Raw genomic sequence first — 24601 nt, 5'->3', positions numbered from 1 at the left:
CAAAAGCAAGAAAAAGAGAAAAAAAAACAGGCTGGCTCAACGAAGAGCACAAGACACTTAAAAAAAAAAGTTATGAAAATTATAGTATGCTCAGCATCAGTCCCTGAAGAAAGTAGAAAAGTAAGAAACAGCCCCAAATCACTAACCAAAAAAAGAAGAAAGAAGCATTTCAAAATAAATGCTTTGCACAAGACAAAGCTGCATTTCAGGAGCATCAGTGGACCTTCCGGAGGAAAACTGGTGAATGATTAGGTGCAAAAAAGGAACGCCAGAGGAGCCAATCCCTTTAGAAGATACCTGAATAAGCTTCATTGCTGCAGTATTTGGTGCCACAAATTAGACCTACAACTGTCCTAAGTTAGACTTTCAACAAAAGAAACAGAAAAGGCATAAATGAGAGCTTTTTTGTGAAGAAATACTGATGATTGCAATGCAGGAACTTGCGAAAGCTCCCGGACCAGTCATGATACTTGCAGAGCTGTTTAAATACTGTCCAGAGTGGTTGCTAAATACTTTTGCAACAACCTTTCTCAAGATCTGCATGTAATATGTACCGCATCCCTCTTACAGAACAACTTAACAATCTCCCTGTACGAAGAAAAAAAAGACTAAAAAAGGACCCAACATCCGATAGGCCGATCACCCTCATCAACATGGATTGTAAAACCTTCTCCAAGATTTTACTTGGAGCCCTTAAAGAGTGGATTATAATCAAACAAGGTCCAACGGTTTCCAGGGAAGGTCTTTCAAATACTGACCAAATATTAGCCTCCCTCCACTTAATTCACAAGAATAGCACTGCAAATAAGAATCTGCTTTTTGTATTTTACGTCAGCCTTTGACCTCGTACCAAGGCACAGATTATGGAGAAAACTGCGTAGTATGGGTGTAACAATATTATCTCTGATCAAAAAAAGTATATGCATGGACATAGATCTCTAGTTAGGCTAAACCAACAAGACCTCCCCAATTAAACATTTTGCCATTGCCAGTGGAGTGGAGCAGGGATGCCTTCTTGTCTCAATACAGTGTTCTGCATATATACACAATCTACAAAGGAAAGTCCTAAAAGTCTTGCAAGAGTTACCTGCCCATGGAAGGCTTCCAGGTCTCTGACTTTCTATATGCAGACGACTCTATTCTTATTGTCCGTATATTGAAGGGCCTGCAAGCATAACTTACAGCAATGGACAGGTATTGCTAAGAAAATGGCCTGAAACCTAAACACTCCGAAAACAAAACAATGGTGTTCAGGAAAGAAGAAGAAAAAAACGGACAGAAAACAGAGCCTTGTTTACCAGTGGAAAAAATAATGAAAATAGTAAACTCCTTTATATACATGGGCCGGTCCATCACAGACAATTTTAAATGGGATTTGCACATCAGAATGGTGATAGAAAAGACTCAATTAATGCAATCCTAAGAATGTTTCATTGGCATTGTTTCCAAATCTCTTATGAAGATTAACTTCGGGGATAGGCAAAAAAAAAAAAAAGAAAAAAAAAAAAACACACCCAAAACAGGAGGTCATGAAAGAAAATGTGAAAGTTTCTCTTGATGCTACCAACAAGATTCCCTATATTGAATTCATGTTAAGTAGCTCCAACAATGTGCAGCCATCTCCAACTTGGCAGAAAAAGTTTTGGAGAGAACATTTCGCCTTCTGCCTTAAGAAAGACTTTGCAAACAGATACGAAAATAGGAAAAATGCAATAATTCTGCCATAACGTCTTATAACTAGAGGTTTAGGCTCATGCCCATAAGAATAAATATGATAGTAAATATTTTGCCACTTTGCATATGGACAAAAAAGGCTCAAGTCTATAAGAAGAACTTTCAACCAGTAGTTCTATTTGATAAACTCCTATTTGATAAAATTGACAAAGTACAGGAGAAGAAGACCTTTTGCTCTAACCAGAAATGGCTCCTTTCCCCCCTTAAAGTGCAGGAGAAAATAAATCTAGTCCCCATGGAAGACTGCCTGTGGCTCAAAAGTAGATTGGAAACAATTTCTATTACTTTGCATCATCTGTGATGCAATCAGAGGTGACACCATCAAAAGTACTCTGGAAAAAGAATGGTTAGAGACTGACGAAGAACATCTTTTCTTCCTGCTGAGTAAAATTCAGAAGCACTAATAAAATGCATGGGAAGATACCTTACCAAAAGCCAAAAGCTGCGACCTAAGAGAAAAGATCAAGAGAAAGAATCCACAAGAAAAATGCACGATCCCCTTGTGTAACAGCTGAGAACTTGCTCTTCAATATTTTCCGAGTCTAATCATGACAAGTGACTGAATGTTTTCAATCAGAAGATATGTAGACTTTTTGAACAAAGGTTTTGCAGGCAAGTTTTCTTGTGTGAAAACAGATTTACAGTCATATCTTCAAGCGTGATAGACAAGACCACAAAGTGACACTTTCATGAGTCCATTTTAATGTTCTTTTTGTCTCTCTTTTTTCCTTGTTCTTTCCTTATTTTTAGTTTTTGATATATTTGTAAGTCCTTGTGTAAAAGGCAGTTTTCTTCTGCCAAAAACACCTAAATGTTACACATTCCCACAAGACATGCACATATACACCTAGGAAGCAGGTGTCATTAGCAGTGTGGAGAGCTAGGCTGCTAGAAGACTTTTCAGCACATTGAGTCAAGTTTCCTCAAATCTCTTTCAGAAAGGGACATAGAGAAAGCATTCAGCTGTTGCTTTGAACGTTTCATACAAATCATACTTTCGAGTGAGGTGTGATAGGACAGAAAGTAGAGATCACCCATAGGAGGCCTGTGACATGTGGATCTCTGTGGACTGCCAGGCTCCAAAATAGTTTCAACCAGGTAATCATGACAAGATCCTCCAGGACTCCATTAAATGCAAGCAAGGGCTCCACCTCTGAGAAAGAGGGTTGTAAGATCCGAGACAAAATACTAGAATCCTTCTCCGCAGATGGCATGGCCAAATCCAAGACTTCAGCAGCTTTTTGTACTAGTTGTAGATATGGAAACTTTGACTGAAGCAGGGCCAGGGAGGTAAGAGATGTACCCTTCAGGTGAAGTATCCAGGCCACTCATTTTGTAAATCAAGATATCAGCCAGCCTCATCAGTATAATAAGGGAAAGGGGGGCACCACTCTCCGAATCATCATGCTTTGTACAACCCTAGCCTAAATTAGGCTCTGTAAACCACAGGTGAAGGAGATTGCTTAGGCGTGTCCTTGTGAGCCATAGCCAGATACAACTTGGCCTCCCACTTGCAATGGCCTTCTGAGGCATAGGGGCACAACGATCGATTGAAGGCAGTAGCAATGTGCCTCAGATCCACATGCAGTTGTCATGTGGATCCAAACAGGACCTTTTTCTTGCTACATCTGTGGCAGGGCTTGAAACTTGCAAGCTTTGAATGAGATATCTGATCTAAACCCTAAGGAATATCATTAGTGAGACAGAAATAAAGCTACAGAATAATATCGATGAGGTAACGAAAAATATGACTGATATCAGTTAGTGCCTTAAACTTCGGTAGTAGTAGTCATGATTGTGGCTGGACCTGCATGGTGTCATCTGACAGTACTGGAGATTTATTGTTGGAGAAAACCTAACCAGGGTAAGTCTGAAGCCTGAGGCAGATGTGTTTATCAGAGAATTGCTGTGGCAGCGCTCCAGCAAGTTAAGTGGGCAGTCACACTCCTAGGCAGTTGTCTGTTGCCTTATAACAAGCAAAAGTGTGGAGGATGCACTCCCCATCTCATAAAAAAGTGACCACTGCAGTATCATATTAAGCACCCCAGCAGGCTTTAACACCGCTGATCAGCATACCCTCATTAGCATCCTCTCAATATGTAGAATGCTCAATGAAACAGCACACCACTGATTCTCCTACTATCTGATTGATCAGAGTACACCTAGAGGAATACATTCTGCCTCCAGAATTACCAGTGACCAATGGAAACCCTCAAGATAACACCATCTCCCCAGTCATCTTCATTCTGTGCAAGAAGCCCCTCAGAGTCATCCTTGTCATCAACTGTGTCAAAATTCACTACCAAGCAGAAGTATGTGTTCATCATCAAAACTTGGATGTCAAGTTCCTTTCTGAAGTTCAACGCTCTCAAGACAACATTCATCCTGAACTGGATTGCCAATTTCAGCAAATATTCCCATATCTAACATGGGTACAATAAAGTGTAAAACACAGAATCTCTTCTAAATTTAGCCCAAGAGCAAAATCAATTGTCTCCGTTATTGGCTTCAATTTATCTTTCAAAACAAATATTAAAGAAAAAACAGAGACAACAAGGTAACAATTCTGGTACCCTGTACCAGGTACCTCAGGTTTGCCTCTGAAATCAGATTGTACCGCCATTTAAAAGATTTCAGAAGCATCATACAAGCTTGGTCCTCGCCCATCTGGGTAGATTCAATTTTAGCACCAAATAAGAGCTGGCGCACACATCTGCACACATCAAGGGATCCAAGACCTTTGACTACTTACGTTCCATTTCAAGTTTCTTTTGTTTATCAAGACCTGCTTCATCACATACAAAGTACTAACACAGTGCCCCTGCAAACCATGCGCCCATGGCAAAATAATGAATCTCTCTGGTATTCACCAGAATGCAGCTGAAGGACTGCAAAAACAAAAAAAGGAAAAAAGTGGGAACAAGACTGTTTCATCAGTGCACCCAGAATACGGAACACCCCAAACCACACATCAGGGATGCCTCATCACTTGTGCAGGTCAGGATAAGGCAAAAGTTAATTTTTCAAAGACCATCTAATAAAGACTCCTCTGCCACCCAGATTACATATATGATCTTTCACTGTCATACTTTTAACCCCCACACCCCTGCCCCAGGTATCAATGTACAGTCCTCTGTTGTTCTACACTAGATTTATCCTATACAAATCCCATGTAAACAAATGTGAGGAAGATTTTTAATACATCCTTGCACACATGACTCATCTTGTAAAAAGGAACCGTGTTGGACAGTTTTGAATTAGGAACAAAAAGGAACACAACGTACAAAAACAGAAAATATTTTGTATCACTGACCAAAACAAATTTGTATGCTAGAATAGCTATTACATCATGCAAGGCAATTTTTATTTTGAATATATATCTCAATCACCTCATTATGTTAAACAAGAACTTCAGCATACACATCCTTGATGATTTCAGGCCCTGGCACCTAATGCACAAGGTTTTTTTACCCGCTCCCGTTGAATTATTATGATAAATAATATCAACCTTAAATCATATTGCAGTTGGTATGTTTGATGGTGCAAATGTAAATGACTCACTCTTCCTTTCGTGCGGTCAAGCTGTTCGCGCTGCTGGCCAAGCTCATCAATGATTTCTGTGCCTATCTGATCAGTCTCAGCAGCTATTCGATGTGAGCGTTCGATGCTCTGTGTCGCTCTGTTGAGGCTCTCTGTGCCATGGATGAGCAATGCCCTCTGTGACTGTAAATGACTCTGTGGACAAGAAAAAAAGTTCTTTATTGTGAAAGATATTGAGGCATAGTGTACTAATATTGCCAATTTAGGTCATGCTGAGAAGGTCTAACCAAATGTCACTGAGTGGGTCATCGGACATGCATAACTTAACCCTGAAAATGTTAATAGAGAAATGTAGTTCTTTATTTGGCTAAATCACTGGTGCAGAGAGGTTTAGAAACGGGTCCTGCAAACAAAAAATACTAGTTTCATTATACAGAGCTATACTACTAAGCAGGCTGCACCGCTCAACCACCCAAATCAAGGTTACCATATAGCAGGGATGTGGAATTCGCCCGGGACATCTTGTTTGGGGTCAAGGGCAACACGTTTTTATGTTTACTTTGTCCTCGGGACGAGTAGGCCCAACCCTCTGCAGCACAAACCCTTTGGCTGCCTGTTTACAGAGAGTGGAACTCTCTGCAGTTGAGGTAATGTGTTTCCAAAAGATAATGCTGTCCGAACTTGTACTTATGGTTCATTATTTGAAAGCCTTCATCATTAGGGTGAGTGCTGTAAATAAATGTTTTAAGGTCACACTTCACTACTGACGTTGGTTCCAGTACAAAAACAAAAAAACGTGTATACACATGTTTGAAAAGTTTAGGCTATAAGGCTAAGTATAATGCTCCCAGAATGCTCTCTGATTAGATGCAAATGAAGTGTCATTTAGTAAAATGTGTTGATGCATGCTAGTATTTCCCAAAAATATATCTAATGCAAAATCAGTGTAACCATTTTCAACACGAATATGGGAAGCATGAAAATAAACAAACACTGACAAAGCCAACTGGTCTGACATATTTTTTATAAGTCTTTTAGTTTCATCAATGCGTGTCTTGTTTTGACATGGCTTTTGTAACACTTTATTGTTGTGGGAGCGACCAGGCCCTCAACATTGTAACAAACACTGGCAACAAAAAAAAAAAAGTTTTTGAACTCTAAAAGCACACGTTGCCACCAGTGGCATAACAAAGGCCCTGCAGCTGCCCTCCAGGGGGCCCCTTCAGCACAGCACCTGCCCTGAGTGAGTCTGGAGAGGGGGCTCCTCCATGTTCTTTGCAAAGGGGCACCCTCCAGTTTCGTTACGTCACTGATTGCCACTGTAGTTCCTGACACTGAACAAAACTACTTTGTGTGCCAATATGCTCCTTGTGGAAGAGCAGAATGCGATCAATCACAGTAAAGCCAGCCGAAAGAGAGAGAAATAGAAGTTTAATAAAAACAAAATGTCTTTGTTAACACCAGACCTAATTAGGGACCAAGACCCACATGTAGGTAGCTTTTTGCATGTTGCAAACAGCGACTTTCGCTGTTTGCGACGTGCAAAAAGCACATTGCGATGCACAAACCCAGTTTTGCGATTCAGTAACCTGGTTACGGAATCGCAAAACGGGTTTTCGACTCGCAATTAGGAAGAGGTGTTCCCTTCCTAATTGCGACTCGCAGTGCAATGTAGGATTGTTTTGTGACCGCGAACGCGGGCGCAAACCAATCGCAGTTTGCACCCATTTCGAATGGGTGCTAACACTTTCGCAAAAGGGAAGGGGTCCCCATGGACCCCTTCCCCACTGTGAATGTCACTGTAAACATTTTTTCAGAGCAGGCAGTGGTCCTGAGGACCACTGCATGCTCTGAAAAAATGAAACGAAAACGTTTCATTTTTCGTTTTTGTAATGCATCTCGTTTTCCTTTAAGGAAGCAGTCACAGACAGGGTGGTCTGCTGTCTTCAGCAGGCCACCATCCCTTTGAGGGCCGCTATTCGCAAGGGGGTCGCAAATTGAAACCCACCTCATGATTATTGACTAGGTGGGCATTTGTGAAGCCCCTGCGAATCACAGATGGTGTCAGGAACACCATCCTACATTCGGATTTGCGACTCGCAATTTGCGGGTCGCAAATCTGAACCTACCTACATGTGGCCCCAAATTCTTAAAGAAAGTCATAAAAGTGCAACCATGGTATATGTCGTACCCCTATAAAATATTTTTGAACTGTATCTTAGCATGGGTAAATACGCATGTTTAGATTTGCTCATGTGAAAATCTATTGAGCATTTGCAAGTTCATTTTCCCTCCGGCCACTTTCTTCCCAACCCTGGAAGAAGTTCTAATTCTGCCACTGTCAGGAGTAAATGTCCAACCTTTCTTATTATGGGAAAATATTAGAGAGAAGCTGGTGAAAATCTTTAAAACATGCATGTTAGTAGGTTTGCAGGCTCTAAGGCATTCCAGCCTGGAACTATTGCTTACTGCTTCCTCCAGCCCCAGTATGCAGATCTGCAGAAAGGTGGCAAAATAAGGAAATTGCTACAGTAGGGATTGAAACTGCAAGTATTCAAGCCCTACTATGGTAGTAGCCCTGGCATAATCAGAGAGGCTATTATCAGAGCTCTTACATAATGAGATTGGTGCCATAATTTGTCGCCACACTACATGGCACCAAAGGGACAAGTAGATCTTTTTACAGGACAAGTAGATTTGAGAAGCAACCTGTCCCCTGCACAAGTAGATATTTTATTAAATTCCACACCCCTGACATAGACTCCAGAACATTACAATATTCAAATACCAGACAAACAAGGCATACCTAAAGTTCTGACAGAAAAACATTAAATACATTAAAAAAGCATAAGGTATCAGTGCATTTATGTTAGAAAAGATTACTTTGAAAATGTTTCCATCACACACAAGGAGAAATTAACAGTGAATCCTAAATGAGAACAGAGAAAAAAATCACAACGTCATGTATAGATGGATGGAAACATCTATGAATAGGAAGCCTGGACAACACAATCCAAGAGAGAAAAACAAGTGGAAGGAACCATGAGTGACAAGGTCAAAAAATTTTGCATTATCCTGTCCTTTTCCGGCCTGTTATTGTTCACACACTGTCATAATAAATATCTCCTATGATCACGATTCAGGTAATAGCTGCATGTTGACCCGCTCCTAGTGAAGCTGGTGAGGGGAACGGCAAGCACCCTAAACCTGGCCAAATTTTCTGAAGCACTGCAAAAGGAACATGCATTAGCGAAGCCAATACGTTCTGATTGCAATTCCAGTCAAAAGTCAGACCGTTTGCTTTGTGAATGAATACAGCTAAATAGAATTGGAGGCCAGCAGATCTTCACTTCAACTTGGGAGGAATTCTTAAGAAGGTTACCATTTACAGAATGGTACCTTGACAATCTTTTGCTGAGCCCTCACATACTATGAGTGTGATCCTATTTCAACTATAGGTTTACATTATTGCATTTCAGAGGCTAACTTATGCTGGATCACCATGCACAGCTTACAGAACAGGAGACAGAAGAATATTCCGTACTTTCTAAAAACACCCTATGTTTCAAGAAATATAAAATAAAGGCAAATATTTTCAGGCGGAGATCAGATGTTTAAATGGTTGTGCAAGGGGTGTCTTTCAAGTAGCTCCAGTTAAATGTGTTATCTTATGCCAGGATTTATACCCAACAGCATGTGCATCCTAGGATTGTTTTGCCAATGTTAAAAGACGAACACAAGTCCCAAAAACAGGCTGTTTTTGGAGGATTTCAATGGTGTTTCCCCAGCCTTTTCCAAATCTACTGAAATCAGTGCTGATCAGTACTTATTCAGTTGCCTAGACCCTCAAATATAAAAACATTGTGTTTTCCAGTGTTTTTGCAGAAAGTGTTATAAAGTACATATTTAATATAAAGGAGACTTAATGCAGGGTGAGTAGTATCTTCCCATTGGCAGGGGGTCTAGTGGACTTATGATAAGACTGTTGTAAGCATAGAAAGTCAATGTATTGCACGTTGACTCAGATTCACATCTCATTGCCTCCCTCATATCTCATTACCTTTCACACTCACTCTGTCAAGAATCTGGTTTACAGGACAAATAATGGATTAAAAGGTAAGAATGGTCTCTTCAAACATTGTAATAAACAAATTCCTGGACAAAGTTGGGAGATGGTCACTTACTCCTTACTGAATATTATGACCCTGTAGGGGTGGTCAATCTTGCCAACAGCATAATGCCTTGTGCAGCCTTTAGCATTTTAAATTACACCAGAATAATTTGTAGCCTTGCATTCCAAAGCACCTGTAACTTGATGCTTCAAGCATGCTCGCTACTGGTTTTCTTCATTCTTTGACTACGTTAAGGTGGTGCGACTGTTGTGTGGGCAATCATAGAAACCCATGTCAGTACTGACCTTTTAACAGCCAGACCATTGTATTGTGAAATTTGAGATTATGCTGTTAATTTGTAACTATCGGCCCAGCTGTACACTGTACGTGGGCAAAAAGCCTGGATTAGTTGAAAGTATCACACATAAAAATGGGGCATTTTGCAGCTATGAATTTTGTTAGTATGTGGAAAGTCGTGCCATTTTTAAACGCTATCCAATGCACATGGTGACAGCACTTTCTTCACAGGTACCTGTGACTAATCCTTGCATTGGATGTTTAAGGCTCGGGGCGTTAGGCAGTTGACCTTCTATCAATATGGGCTTGGTAGAAAAGGGGGCTGATGTATCATTTTGTGCTTGTGGGTACATTTGATAGTAGACACTGGCCGAGATCCGTATGAGTCATTAATTTCCCCAATCAGTGAAATATTTAAGCAAAGTCAAAATATCAAATAGGATTTTAATATTTCCAGACTCTCAACAGTGTATCACCTTTATTCGAAGCACACAAAACGCGAAGAAACAAAGAGAAGATGAAACAATATTTGGTGAAGTGTAACATCTCAGTTTAAAGGTCCAGAAAGTACCTCTTCATCTCCAGTCGGAGTTGGTAAAAAGAGTATTGCCCAGTCCAGATGCCAAGGCCTTTCTTTAACATAAACACACCATTTGTAAATAGTGGCCCGAAATGAGCTACCAGTACAGAGGGAGTTATCTTCCGGCTGCAAGAGACAGACACTCACCAATTCAGTCTGCTAATACCTCAGATCTTTGAGTGCCAGAAGGCAGAGGGCCCAGGCTGCAAGCCGGTTAGCCGAGCAATCAGAGTAACAGCCACACTACTTGCTCACCACTGATTGACACACTTGTCTGGTAATGATAGTTCAAGAGGTAAATATGTACTATGTAAAAAAATACTTATACCCCGGCCAAAACTACACTCACTGCTCGGCATTCCAGCATGTGCCCTCACCCCTACATGGTTTTAATTGATCTGACTGTATAACAAGGCTCAGTGAAGAGTCAGAGTCAGAGTCAGAGTCAGAGTCAGTCAGTGTGTGTGTGTGTGTGCGCGCAGGGTTATGAGCTTGGTAGAAACAGCACTGCCTTCCATTTTTCCGGAGTCGATAAACTGGGCAGTGACATTATGGTTGTGCCCAAATTCCACCTTTTGTCTGTACACTATTCTTTATCTTTGGTGGATGTGCTTTTCCTAATGCTTTGTACCTGAGCCTTGAAGCAGGCTGTGAGAGTTAGGGCCTAACTGTGGCTGGACCTATGCTACAGGTGCAGTATCACCTGCCTATCAATACACCATGGCACACAAGCACTGGCAAAGACAGTGTGCCTAACAAACCTGCTGGGACACCAACTACTAAATGACCAGCAAAAGGTCCTCTCATGCTCATTTAGTAGTAATAGCCCTTCAACCCCTGCTCTTCCAGCAAAGGGGTTGTGGCTTTGGGAGTATTTTTTTTCTTTTTTGCGAGAAGATGCAGACGGAGAGAACAGAGAAAGTCATGGGATACAATGATGTCCTGGTGCGACTCCCCAACCCGGGGGGCAGCCTTCACGCTGTCAATGGAGAATGGCGACAGTTGGGGGCTGGGACAGAGAGTGAAAAGGCATTGGAGAAGGTAGGCTAAGACCAGCTGGACAGGGCAATGCAGGGAGTGGGTAAAGGCACCAGGGCCAACGAGCGCAGGCAGCGAGAGGACATGGAGTGGTGGGCTGGGTTACCACCGATGAGGAAGACAATTACAAATTAACCGTAAGTGTAAAGTACAAACCACATGTATAAGAAATACAGGAAAAAGGTTATAACAGAAATCTATTTCAGACCAATGGGGTGCATAAGCAACATTCCAGCAGACAGCACTAAATTGCAATTGTAAAATATAGGGAATCTACGCTGCGAATGAAACCTTTTACGATGGGGTGGAGGGAAGACACAATGTGCGACTGGAACAGTTCACTATAGGAGGGTGAAGCACCGGAAGAAGGAGAGCAAGGGGTGCCCTGGCTCAATGGGCTCTTGGGGAAGTAACAGAGGGGAGGTTGGGGGGGGGGGGGGGGTGGGGTGAGAGAGACATTCAAGCGAAGCACCACTCCTCGGATGTTCACATCAGTGAAATTACATGGGCTGATACCAATACTAATGGACAGCCGCATGAGCCAATGCCTAAAGCCAGTTAAACCACAGTAGCCAATGGCTGAAAGAGGGCGACCAAAAGTACTTTTCTGCATGTATATTTGTGTGTATGTTTTAAGTGTTTGTTGTGCTGCGGGTTGGGTGATGACATTAAATCACCAGAAGTTAAAGCTGTCTGTATTCAAGACCTAAAAGTAGTCACTCAAACCTTCTTACAATATGGGTCATTCTAAAAACAGATTATGCCCAGGAAATCGATGAGTGGCTTCAAGATATCACTGCCCACACCTCCAAAACAGAGTGAATGCATGAGCTAACAAGATGGATACATCTATACTATTGGGCATGTGTCACAATACAGCCGTCACACCCATGCTATCGGGCTTTACAACATACCCACCGCTGCAGTGGGAATCCAGCAACCTTTGTTATGTCGCCAACACACGCATTTACCTTATAAAACAATATCTGACGTTCCTCCCAACTTTGCTCCACAAGTGGTGGAGGCTTATTTACTGTCCGTGTAGTCTAAGAATGAAAGACAACAAACCATGTTGATCTCCAAGAATGGAGCTCGAGGTGAAGTGCCACAGCTAAGAATTGTACTGCTTTACCCAACCAAAGTAACTCCCTTTTTCTTACAGCAACAAAAAGAGTCTAGGTAAGGCGCATGAAGAAACCAAAAACAAATGTGTGTGTAAGTGTCAGGTTCTCCCCAGGTTAGGTTTTCAGTTACGTCACACACTTGTTACCAAAACACCAAGATGTCTTTGTGTAAATGTCCTCTCGAAATGCCCTAAACATAAACATGCCAGTCTACTGGCTCTAGACAACAGGCATATAGCTGTAAGCAACGTGGACAAAGAAGGCGGGCTTTATTTTGGTTTAGATTGTGTATTGACAGAGCGAGCCTGCTCTGCGTCCCAGTACTGTCCACTCTCATTCCTGGATAGTGATAAAGACGAAAGCTCGCCATCACCACCATGGACTGAACGGGAGGAATCCCGAAGACAAATGAGATTGCTGGTTGGAAGTGTGAGTCTCTTTGAAGGACTGACCTGAGGCCCCACTTGGAGAGATGGTTGAGGTACTCCCCCCGAAGCAGCCAACAACTCACAGATGCCTTAATCCTCAGGTGCAATGCAAGCATCTTTGAGGCGTGAGCTTTCTTGCTGAGGAAAAGACTTAAAAGTACCTCTTTCTAGGTTGGAAATTATTTCTACAAGGATCATCAGGGTTCCAAGTTTGATCACAAACAAATGCAGCTTGTCTCTCATTGTCTATTTGATGTCACTTGAAAACCCTGCGATGGAAAGCCTGGTTAACAGCTACTCAACTATAATTCTACACATACTGCCACCTACCTCAATGATATTCACTTTATTGGCAATGGCTAAAGTCATGAGCTCTACAGGAGAGGAGAACACCAAAACTGCTGTTTCCACAAGGGTTAGAAGAAATCTGAGAGTAGATATTCTAAACTAAGAGTCTCCAATATTTTGGCAATAGGAGCTACTTATGTTCAATGAAAATCATCTTAAATTACTAGCATTATTAGTCTTGTAATAGTGACCACTTCAAAGAAGATTACATTAATGGTCCCCATATGCAAGATTACTAGCAGTGATCACCTCAATGGACCAGGCAGGGGTTCCAGCATTAATCTAAAGAAGGTGTTGTCTATTTGGAATGCCTCTAAATGGGTAATACATAGCCAATGCCCCAGTGCCCCTGCCACAAACGGAGTATTAGCGGTAAGTCTTCACAATGCCACACAACTATAACTCAAATATCACATTCAAGTATGTTTAGGGAATCTAGCCTTGTTTCTCCAAACATCAGCTTATGAGTTCTGAAAATATACTCATTTTTAATCTCAAATGCACCCTCTCAATAGTGGTGTACATTTATATATATATATATATATATATATATATATATATATATATATATATATATATATATATTATTTAAACTAATCAAAGGCTTCCAATTTAGTAGGGTTGGCTACACACACAGATCTACTTCTAATCAGCAAGAGAGCTCCCAGTAGCTCACTAGCTACTCGTTGGAGAATCCTGTTCTAAACCCATCACCCAACCTTGAACATAGAAGATATATTTCCAGATACAGTAAGTTTTGAATCCGCTTGGTCAGCATTTTCTGCCAGCAACGGTACATCTTACTGGCTTCCTAAGGGAGGCTAGCTGTGTTAAGGTATTTTTACTCCTGTATCGGACAGTGCAGTCTTCCAAGTCAAGGGATAACTAGCAAACAGAAAATAACAAGGACTGCAATTTCCAGAGGGCCAGGATTTGAGTTCCTAGTGGAAAGCTTTTGTGTGCAGAGAATATAGAAGTGTTTGCTTTCTTGTTTGTAAAAATTATAAATATGCGAGATGCTACTGTAAAAGAAAGGAGGCTATTAAAAGGGGAGAGAGTTATTAACTGGTAGTAAAATAATTATTATTACACGAGGAAAAACACAGCTAGAGAATCAACAGTTAATGTTGTTGCACCGGACAGGTTTATAGACTACACAGAAACCCTAGTAGCTTCAGTGGGTGCATGATCAATAAAGACGTACTTTTCAGGAATACACACCATAAAACACTACTGACACTGAAGCCGGGGCCAGTACAACAATTCAGATGCACAAGAGCTATTAGTAAAAAAAAAAAAATCCTACAGCGATTTGTAACACAGAGGAGCAGTGCCATCTAGTGACCAATGTACACAAGTAGCGATTGTGAAGAAATGCAATGTATGATGAAGCCTGGGTTTATTGGTACTGCAAGCTTTTTAGGTTTCGTCAGAACAGCATGCATGTGCTGTCAGCCAAATCTATTGTTAGCAAACAAAAAGCTTAAAACGGTCTTAAAGCTCGCCCATTACTTATCACTGGGTGGGCTTACCCGTCACTCTCGTTTTCTTGCTTTTGACTGGTCGGTGCCTCCTGGTCCTTCCTCCTTCATACCAGGGCTTCAGTGTTGTCCCTGCCAGGAAGCACGGACCTACTACAGCTTCCGGTTTGCAGCCAATAACCTTCCACATGCTGCAGGCTCCTGCAGGTGGTTTCCCCCCTTTTTTTTTTTTTTACAAGCACTCTTTAAGAGTATGTGTTTCCAGTCCCTCCCTACTCCCACCTCTCTCGCTCTCCCTTGTGTTGCTGCTCCTACCCTCTTCCCCCACACCTCCCTGTGTTGCTTACCCCCACCCTCAGTTATGCTGCTGCTCCCTCCTCCCCTTATCTCCTCTTAACCCCCACCCCCCTTCCTCCTGACGTCCCTTGTGTTGATATCCCTCACAGTTCCCAATGTCCCTTCCAACCCTCCCATCCACTACAAAACAGAGTAAACAAAGCCGAATGGTGCTTGCGAGAGCTATTTGGCTTTGTTTCATGTGTTTTTTAGACACGTTGCACAGCAGCACATGCAGCAAGGGTGCATGGACGGGTTCTTAGTTGTTCTTGCCGAATGACTGGTTGCATTTGCTCAGAACGGAAGAGGACACTTTTCACAGGCTGCTCCTTATGCAGTTGCTTGTGTAGTTGCCGTGTCCAGAGAGGCTCCGTTCACGTGTGTAGATGTGACGGGATCCTCCGACCGCCTGCAGGAGACGACCCGAGGCAAGTGTTAAACAGAACACTCACTGTGGGTGACGGCACTGCGACTGAACTGGGCTTGATCATTTTGTTCAGTATTGTCTCCACTTTGGGTTCTTTGGTTTATCCCATACATCTGATAACGTTACAGGGGTATCTATGGGACACTGCAAGTTTATATTTACATTTTCCAGCTTGTCAAGTGGTGACTATCTCACCCGCTGTGAGATGTTCTGACTTCCTACAGACTGAGTACGCTGTATCACATTTTGTCCCCACCCGCCCTGTCTAGCGATGCATCCTCGTTTTCCTTTCACAATCTGTCCAAAACATTTGTCTCAGAGGCACCATTTCTAACAAGGCTCCAGTCGTTGCTTAAAGAGATGATTACTTTAAAGACCTTTTTTTATTGTTCATCGAAAGGCGTATGGCAGGGACCTTCCATCCGCAAACAAAAGCTGAAAAGGTACTTTCCCTCCAGTACCCATCAGCCTGGTAAATCACAAGAACTACCAGGTCCCTCGTTTCCAAAAGGCATGGGGAAAACAAAAGCTGTGTTCCTGGTCTCTTGCCTCCTCAGCAAGGAAAATGATGCAAATTGTATGTCATTACAGAAGTGTGGCTCCAAGAAACAGATTTTAATCTTCACCACTGAGCCATGTGTATCTTGAGCCATAAATCACACAAAGTAGTGGTTATGCAGATAGTTCGCACTTCCTTATGTGTAGAAATCAAAGTATTGTTCATGTAGTAAGCTTCAGGGCTGCACCCAACCACTATAGTTGCAATTAAGTTGGTGAAACACACCAGCTTGCCATATGAAGAGAAAATGCACTGGGGCACACGAGAAGTCCAAACTTCACTGTGCTTGCGAATCAGCGCGTAACACAAGTATGTACTGCATTATGAAAATTAAATTCATTTGTTGATAAGTGATTCAGACCAAAGCGACAGTCAGTCCACTGAGAAAGACAGCAAAACAGCCTCATGAGAATTTTATTCATTCGTTGATAAGTAATTCAGACCAATGCGACGGTCAGTCCAATGAAAACAGACAGCAAAACAGCCGACACGTGTTTCGTCTAAAAGACTTTTTCAAGGCATAGACGAGAAGGTATGAACCAAAATTAAACAGGATGTGGCAAATATCCCATGCCCTGGATTTACCAAAACTCCAATTTATCTTGTGTATATGGTACACGAAATATGCGAAGAATCATGTGCATTGTTACGACCACGATAAGTCGAAAAGTCCGTGTCTTTTCCAAAGTTCAAAGAAACGCTGTAAGTGCAGGTATCTTGAGCCATTCCGGCGAGCAACAAAGAGTTCCTTAGAGTGTATGTTGTGCTTTATAAATAGGAATAGAGGATGATGATGGTGTGAGTTCGACAGCAGGACTTCTCCAACCAGCAGTTGTGCACTCCCTCCAGCCTAGGTGTTGTAGTCCCCGCGGAGCTGGCAGCGGTCTCATTTCCACTGCTTGTACGGTTTACATGTGTTAGTAAAAGCATCTGTAGATGTCATTCTATCTTTGTGCAGGCGTTGCACCCCCTCTTCTCTGCGCTGGGAGGTATAATTGGTTCCTTGGTATAGCCAGTCTGCTGTGTCCATATGTGCAGCTTTGTATGAATCAATTGTGGTCAGAAAGGTGGTTCGAGAGAAGTTTGGATATGAGAAATATGTGAATTTTCCCAGTGACTCGCCCCTCCTTCTGTATTTAATGTCATAGCGGGTTAAACAATACTGGAGAAGTCAGCAAAATGCAGCCTTTCTTCCTCTATTAAATAATTATTTTATTTATGACATTTATAGAGCACAACCCTATCCACAGGGGCAGCAGGGCGCTTTACACATAGCAATTCATTTACAACAGAACATCTTTATAACTTCAAACTGCATTCTAGGGGAATCAACCTAACTATGACCTAGCTAAGAGAGAAGGCAGAAAGAGCCTGAAAATGTGGGTTTTAAGGTATAAACGTCAAACCACCAACACAAGAACAAATGACTTCAAAAATATTTAATAACTATTTAAACCAGTGGTTCACAACCTTGTGACTTCTGTGGACCCCCACTTTATCATTAATGGAATGCGGGGACGACGCCCCCTCCCCCCAGTCATTATTGGAATCCAGGGACCCCCCCCCCCCACTGAGTCATTACTGAAAGCTGGGGACCTAGTATGTTAATATTATGAAATTTTCTAAGCAGTCGCGGACCCCCAGGGGCCCCCGGACCACAGGTTGGGAAGCACTGATTTAAACGATTCTATAAGGATTAATAAAGAAAACAGAATCCGAAGAGACAAGGTTAAACATGAGCTGTAATTCTTCTATGTTGAAGATAGCAACCCTAACCTCAGCTCTTGGGACAGCATCAACCAGAGGGATGGCCTCTTAACTCAGAAGGAGCTGTGGCCACCTGCCTCCCATGTCTTCAGGATGACTTTCAGTCAGGCCAGGGTTGCTGTAAAGTTTTCTATCATAAGTATTGCCCTACAAGTCACTGTATGCTTAGCCCGCTTTGCTTGAAAACCAGGACTTGCTAAAATTCACCCTTCTGACAGCTACAATACAATGATGGGTCTTTCAAACCAACAAAGTAGGGGAGTTTAGGGGAAGTTACCAATTTCTTGGCACTTCCTGTTCAAATCGTGCCCTGGAGCTTGTATTTCTGTAGGAACACTTATATAAAGCATGTGTCGTGGCCCGGTGGCTGCACAAAAGATTAGCTTGATGGGTGAACGACTCAGAAAGGGAATACATCTTGCTTACCTCTAAAACCTGGCCACAGAATGATTGCCCCTCAGGAACAGTACCATTTGCAAGTCAGGAGACATCATCTGGTAGTGGATGTCTAGGACTCTGCTCCCGTCTCTCTTGGTAACTAGGAGCAGAGGTGAAATCCTAGTGTCTTTTATTCGATTTAAAAAACTTTTGATTGCTTGTTTTTTTTAATAGAGGTATGAATCTCAAACGTAGAATTCTCTACAGCTTGATTTTCCCAACATGCATGCCCTACTGTTTTGTTAGGAAACTGCTCTCTAGTGCACTGGAGGGAGTCTGACTGGTAAACCATCAAAGCCAGTTCGAGGGTCCAGTGGGCACACAGTGGCTACTGGACTTCAATCGTGGTGAAGGAGTCTGTTCACCTCTGATGTCACGGAGCCAATCACTAGAAGTGTAAATTGTCTTGTCAGTGTTTGACTTAAAGAAAAATATTTTATTGTATTATCAACCCACCACCTCACAAATACGCCTGGCTAAATGAAAGAGACTAGTAACTACGGTGATTACTAGCCACATCCCTCTGGGAACGTAGAAAGATGCGACAATCCTGCTGCGTGATCTTGACGCTAGTGATTGGCTATATTTGTTGGTTGGTCATAATGGATCCTGCCCTCAAGCACTTGCCCTCTTCTACTGGGAGGGATTTTATGTAGTTATGAATCTGCTTTTACTAATACCTCCACTACCCCAGCTTTATGTCTTTTTATCCCCTGTGAGGAGTTTCTTTGATGGCATGATGATATCCTTTTCAGCGTGGAAGCAGCACTTTACAAAGCACCTAAATCAAAGTGTCAGAATATGAGGCAAATCCATCAGACAAATCATGGAGCAGAATATGGAAGAAGGAAACTGCCTAACAAACAGAGAATTAAAATATCTGGGCATTAGAATCAGTCAAACTGTGGATAAAATAGCTGAATAAAATTTCAATAGGGCAATGGTGGAAACGATTAGGCCATTACTGAGCTGGTCACATCTACAATTAATGCTATTTGGTAGAGTAAATTTAATAAAGATGTCTATCCTTCCAAAATTTACTTTCATTTTCAGAGCCATCCCCCCACACTTTAGGAGACCCTGGTTCGGAAACCTGCATGGGAGAATAAACTCCTTTATCTGTGCTTCCAAGGGTTCCAAAATTTCAAGGAAAAAAACCACATAGGAAACGCAACAAAGGAGGTATTGCATTGCCAGACTTTCAACTCTATGCTTGGGCCTTCCAGCTTAAATCTTTCAGTAAGGACCTGAAGTTTTTAAGTGACTCTTGGGTCAACCACTTGATTAAAGCAATGTCGAAAGAGGTCCCGGGGGAGGGTTTAAATTCTTGTATAAGTATAGAGATATGAGATACTTACAAAAAGGTGAGTCTAAAAGTACTGCAAGCTGCGGCTCTGCTCTCAGCACAGATCAGGCGAGCAACAAGCCTGCCATACTAGAGTAGGTCTGCCCCAGTATGGGATTTCTCTGGCACCCATTAGTGTTTGGAAGATAGGAAGGCAATCAGGCTTAAAGAAGACAGAATATAAGAATGTGGTCAGTTGCTCCAGGTGGGAAACACTGTTCTTGGGAGAAGTTTCAGTTATTGACCAGGGGATCCATCTCCAAATTTAAGTTCTACCAGCTGAATAGATGGGCCCGGGCTCGGGGGAAGAGAACAGTGGCACAAATGAGTTGGAAGAGCATTTGCTGAATGGGTGTCAGCGAAAGAAGGTGTCAGTATGGTATTGGCTCATTTTGGACATCATTGATGGAGACCTTTGCCTGCCCAAGACGCCCTGGGAAGAGCACTTGCTGAAGTCATGTATAAAACATTTAAGACAAGTATCTATGCGTACTATTTATAGCATGGTAAAACCCGCCTTTTGGAGAAGAAATCATTTGTAGTCCCTCCACAGAGCATTTTGGAACCAAGGAGAATGGTCAAGCGGCAATAGTCAAAAGGGGCTCTCTGCAGGAAGTGCAGGCTGTGTGATGCTGAGCACATGTTTGTAACCTGTCCGAGTGTACAGCAGTTTTGGGGAGAGGTTGGTAATGTCCTGAGTGGCATATTCCAAAGCTGCATTGAGGTAAGTCCAGAGAGGATTGTTTTTTGATATATATATATATATATATATATATATATATATATATATATATACATATATATATATACATACATATATACACATATACACACACACACACACATATACATATACATACAAGATGGACACAAGTTGCGCCCATGCAAAAATAACTAGTATGTGGGCACCTTTGATAACACGGTTGAGAGGAGAAAGTGGGGAGAGAAACCCAAAGGAAAGATAGATGGGTCCGTGAGATATCCGGCTCCCCCTATGGTCCGAAGATGATCCCAGATGGGTTTTCAGACTCGGTGTCAGGCAAACCTTAGCCCCTAAAAGTCGGAACCTTCTACCCCAAACGATAAACCTAGCTCTTTCAGGGGGAAGGGCAGATTGGTAGAAGGAGATCTCAGCGGTTAGCTGAAAGGGAGCATGGCAAACAAGAACAAAAACAATATGTTAACAAAAATACACCTAAATTAAACTGAACAGACTTATCTGTTATCATATTATTGGTATGGTGTTGCAATAAAAGTATTTTAGTTGCTTGCTATACTACCCTGGCATTCACTACTAAAACAATATAAATGTGTTAAATATGGTGACACTGCACCATGCTTCTAGTGAGCTGTTTCATTTCCAACAGATGAGTTGGAGGTCAGTCTCATGTGCTTCAATCTGGTCCTAGTCGGAGGTCAGTCTCATGTATTTCAATATGGCCATGTCAGTTTCCAGTTTATAAGGTTCAGCAACCTCAGCACATGTTTGTTTCTAGCTGGAGAGTTCCACCGGAGCTCAGAGCAGTTTTGCCTCAGTTCGGGATAGGCAACTAGTGTATCAGGCCATCTGGCTACAGCATCTACATCACCTAGCCCAGCCTCTTTCCTGATGCACTTCTCAGCCGCAGAGCGGTCACACTTGGGCAGGCGAGGGATCACTGCCTTCGAGTGAGGATCCCAGACCCAAACAAAATCTCCTACCAAAACACAGAGCAAAGCCTACAGCAGGATGAACCAGTACAGATGTTACTATTGTCCAAGGTTGGGATCCCAGACGGCACATCAGTTTGGGGAAAAACATTACAGGGCACACTTGCAAGTGGGTCACTGCTCATTCACTTCGGCGCAGCACACATCTCTGAAGCTAGACAGGAGCTTAGAGAGCTACTTGCTGGTCCTTTGCAGTTGAGGTTCCCCACTGTCATAGATTATGAGATCCTTCATATCTGGCAGCAACCCCTCCCAACTTTTACACACCACGGAGATTAGTTGAGGCAACCTGAAGACCCATTTGGCGGTAGTTGTGTGTGTGTGTGTGTGTGTGGGGGGGGGGGGGGGGGGGGGGATTACTGGGAAAGATGCACTGAGCAGGCAGTGGCTCGCTACTGTTTACTGCAGCACTAATCTCCCCTGTCATTTCACAGAGTGGATGTCACTCGGGATGTCAGGGTCTGTCCACTTCTAAGGGCAGCTCCTCCACCAAGCAGCTACTATTGGCCTTTTCATAACTACTCAACAGATCAAGGCTAAATCCTTTCCAAAGCAGATTCTCCACTCTTCCAGCAGAAATGCAGACTTATTCACAAAACCCCCCTCACGTAACTGGGAAACTGGTTGTCACATGGCACCAGGCCTGGAACTCAGGTTTTTCTCCACACACTTGACGGTTGTTGCTTACATTGGTCAATGAAGTCCCAGAAAACAGACTCAGGGTCTTAGTTGAATTTTTATACTAGGTTTGCAGAGAGAGTTTGTGTATTCCTCAGGCTTATACCTGGATCTGGGTTAAGGTTGTCTGCAGTTGGGTGTATCCATCTCCAGAGAAGACAGCCATATAATATTTGCCTTTGGATGATAGCAGGCTAGATAGGGTGGCAATGGAAGTCTCCAACGGGAGAAACTCAAACCACAAACACTGTATAGACAGCAACATTCATACCTCGCATCTATCAGTCTTTTAGGAGATGCAGCTCTGGGGGAAACAAAAGGAAAACCATTGTCAAAGGACTATCCTTGTCTAGACCGCCATCTTCGACCTCCACAAACCCTCCACTAATCTCATTGGGGGTAACAATGGTAAAGAACAAAAGCGCAGGACTTAACAGAAGGATACCTCTAAATATCAAAGAAGACTGCTGTCTCCATCTCTCCCACACCTTAAAGCCTGATTCACTGCAACAGCTTCAGGAAAGATAGCAATCCACATTGCCTGTCAGGTAGGATACCTCCAGCCTCCATTTTGTACATCAATTCATTTCAATTTGTTATTGTTTTGGTTAATCAAAATCCTAACAATGTTACTTGCGAAATTACAAATAGCGGTTATATTTAATAAAACACATAACATCATGTTCGCAGGGAGGATTAAAAAATAATCCCACTTTGTCCACAACTAACAATACCACACATAGCACTGCATAGATGTGCTCTACTTATGCACACTCAATGTAAGCGAGTGACCTGGGTATTTAAGACTGGGCATAACTTTACACAAGTGAGTGAATTCAGCATGCCCCTCACCCTATTATGGCAACAAAGTAAAAGGCCTGCCCATCCACTACAAACCATAACTGCTCTTAGTCTGGCAAGCTGACAGTAGTCACACTCCCTTTAGACAGCATGCTGGTTTCACCCCTCCAGACAACAGAGCTTCTTCCTGGGTCCCAAATCCTGCCGGTGTCAAGGGCAGTTGAAGGGAAAGAGAAAACACAGTCTTGATTGGAGCTCTTACTGAGCTATCAAACTACCCAAACATACGGAGCTAGATAGAAATCCAGTTTCTAAACTAACCTTGCCACGCCTTTGTTAGACTTACTAAGCAGGAACGCGTATCATCACTGAAATGAGTGAGAGCTATTATATATAAGAAAAGCAACTAATGAGTAACAATTTAAACAGTAAAAGCCATAAACATGAAACAAATCAATAAAGAGGTTAGGGCTAAATTAAAATCTAAAACCTATTTCCAGAAATAAAAAAATGAAAATATCTAAATGGGTAGAATCCACATAAAAGTCGAAATCACCTTACAGGTATAGGTCTTATGCAGACCAAGGTAATAAACAAGGCCCACTTGTGAGTGAATGTGGGAGCTATTGTCAGTTGCATTGGCCTTAGCTAAGTTTTGTATTCTACAGAAATGTAAGAAAACAACTATGTCCACTTTAAAAGGCTGGTTAAAAGAAATGTCTATGGCCTCTAATGACTACAGGCTCAATTACAAACTTCCAGTCGGTGACTTTTTCTGAGGTAATTTTCTTCAAGACACTTTTGAAATCACACAAATGTGGGGGACACTGGTGAGTAATGGGATGGCCAGGGCATTGTAAAAGGTCGATGCCAACCAGTTTTCATGTCAGGCCCGACCTCCTGCAGCAGAAACCCAATGGCCGTCAGTTTACAGTATCACAATATCAATCTGTCAATGAGGATTGTCTGAAGCTGAAGCAAGAGTTGTAGCCTTATGGGTAAATTGTTCAAACTTGTATTTAAGGTTCAATATTGTAAAGCCTTCACTATTGGCATGAGCGCTGTAAGGAAATGCTTTGAGATCAGCTTGCATAACAGATGATGGTCTCAGCATAAAAAGGTGTACAAGTTTAAAACATGTACCAAATTGATATAAATTAGAATACTCCCCGAGGGATGCACTCTGATTATCTGCAAACACAACAGAAGCCTTATAGCAAGCATGATGGTTGCTTGCTTTCAACATAAAATGAACATATTTGGAATTTGGAAAAAAAACATTTTGCTAATCTGCTGTTCAACTCTCAATATCATTTCTTTGAGACATCAATTAGCAAAACGTATTTAATGCATGCCTATTTTTTTTTTTTAAAGAAAAATAATAATTTAATAATCAAATATTTTATAATAAAAGATTAATAAAATAACTATGGGCCCAATGAAAATACATTAGGAGCCCAGATCAAAAATCAAATGGTTAGACCTCACCTACCCATATCCATTCAATCAATCAATCAATCAATCATAGTATTTATAAAGCGCGCTATGTACCCGTCAGGCTTTCGAGGCGCTGAAGGGGGGGAGGGGGGGGGGGGCGCTGCTGGTTTAGCGGTCGAAGAGCCAGGTCTTGAGGAGCCTTCTGAATGCGAGGAGGTCCTGGGTCTGGCGAAGGGATGTGGGGAGAGAGTTCCAGGTCTTGGCGGCGAGGAAGGAGAAGGATCTGCCGCCGGATGTCTTGCGCTGGATTCGGGGTACGATGGCGAGGGCGAGGTTGGCGGATCGGAGTTGACGTGTTGGAGTGTAGAAGTTGAGTCTGGTGTTGAAGTAGGAGGGTCCGGTGTTGTGAAGTGCCTTGTGA

The 24601-nt window shown here is 42.3% G+C and overlaps 1 protein-coding gene across 3 annotated transcripts in view; it reads right to left on the bottom strand.

Moving 5' to 3' along the window:
- Nucleotides 1-24601, bottom strand: part of VTI1B (vesicle transport through interaction with t-SNAREs 1B) — a 90901-nt gene that overhangs the window by 27350 nt on the left and 38950 nt on the right. For all 3 annotated transcript variants that reach the window (XM_069208825.1, XM_069208823.1, XM_069208824.1), the window contains exon 4: nucleotides 5296-5469. In XM_069208825.1, the coding sequence (XP_069064926.1) occupies nucleotides 5296-5469 (174 nt within the window). The remainder of the gene's footprint in view (nucleotides 1-5295; nucleotides 5470-24601) is intronic.

Source organism: Pleurodeles waltl, chromosome 9, assembly GCF_031143425.1.
Source record: "Pleurodeles waltl isolate 20211129_DDA chromosome 9, aPleWal1.hap1.20221129, whole genome shotgun sequence".
Lineage (NCBI taxonomy): Eukaryota > Metazoa > Chordata > Amphibia > Caudata > Salamandridae > Pleurodeles > Pleurodeles waltl.
This window is presented reverse-complemented; position numbering and strand designations above follow the sequence as displayed.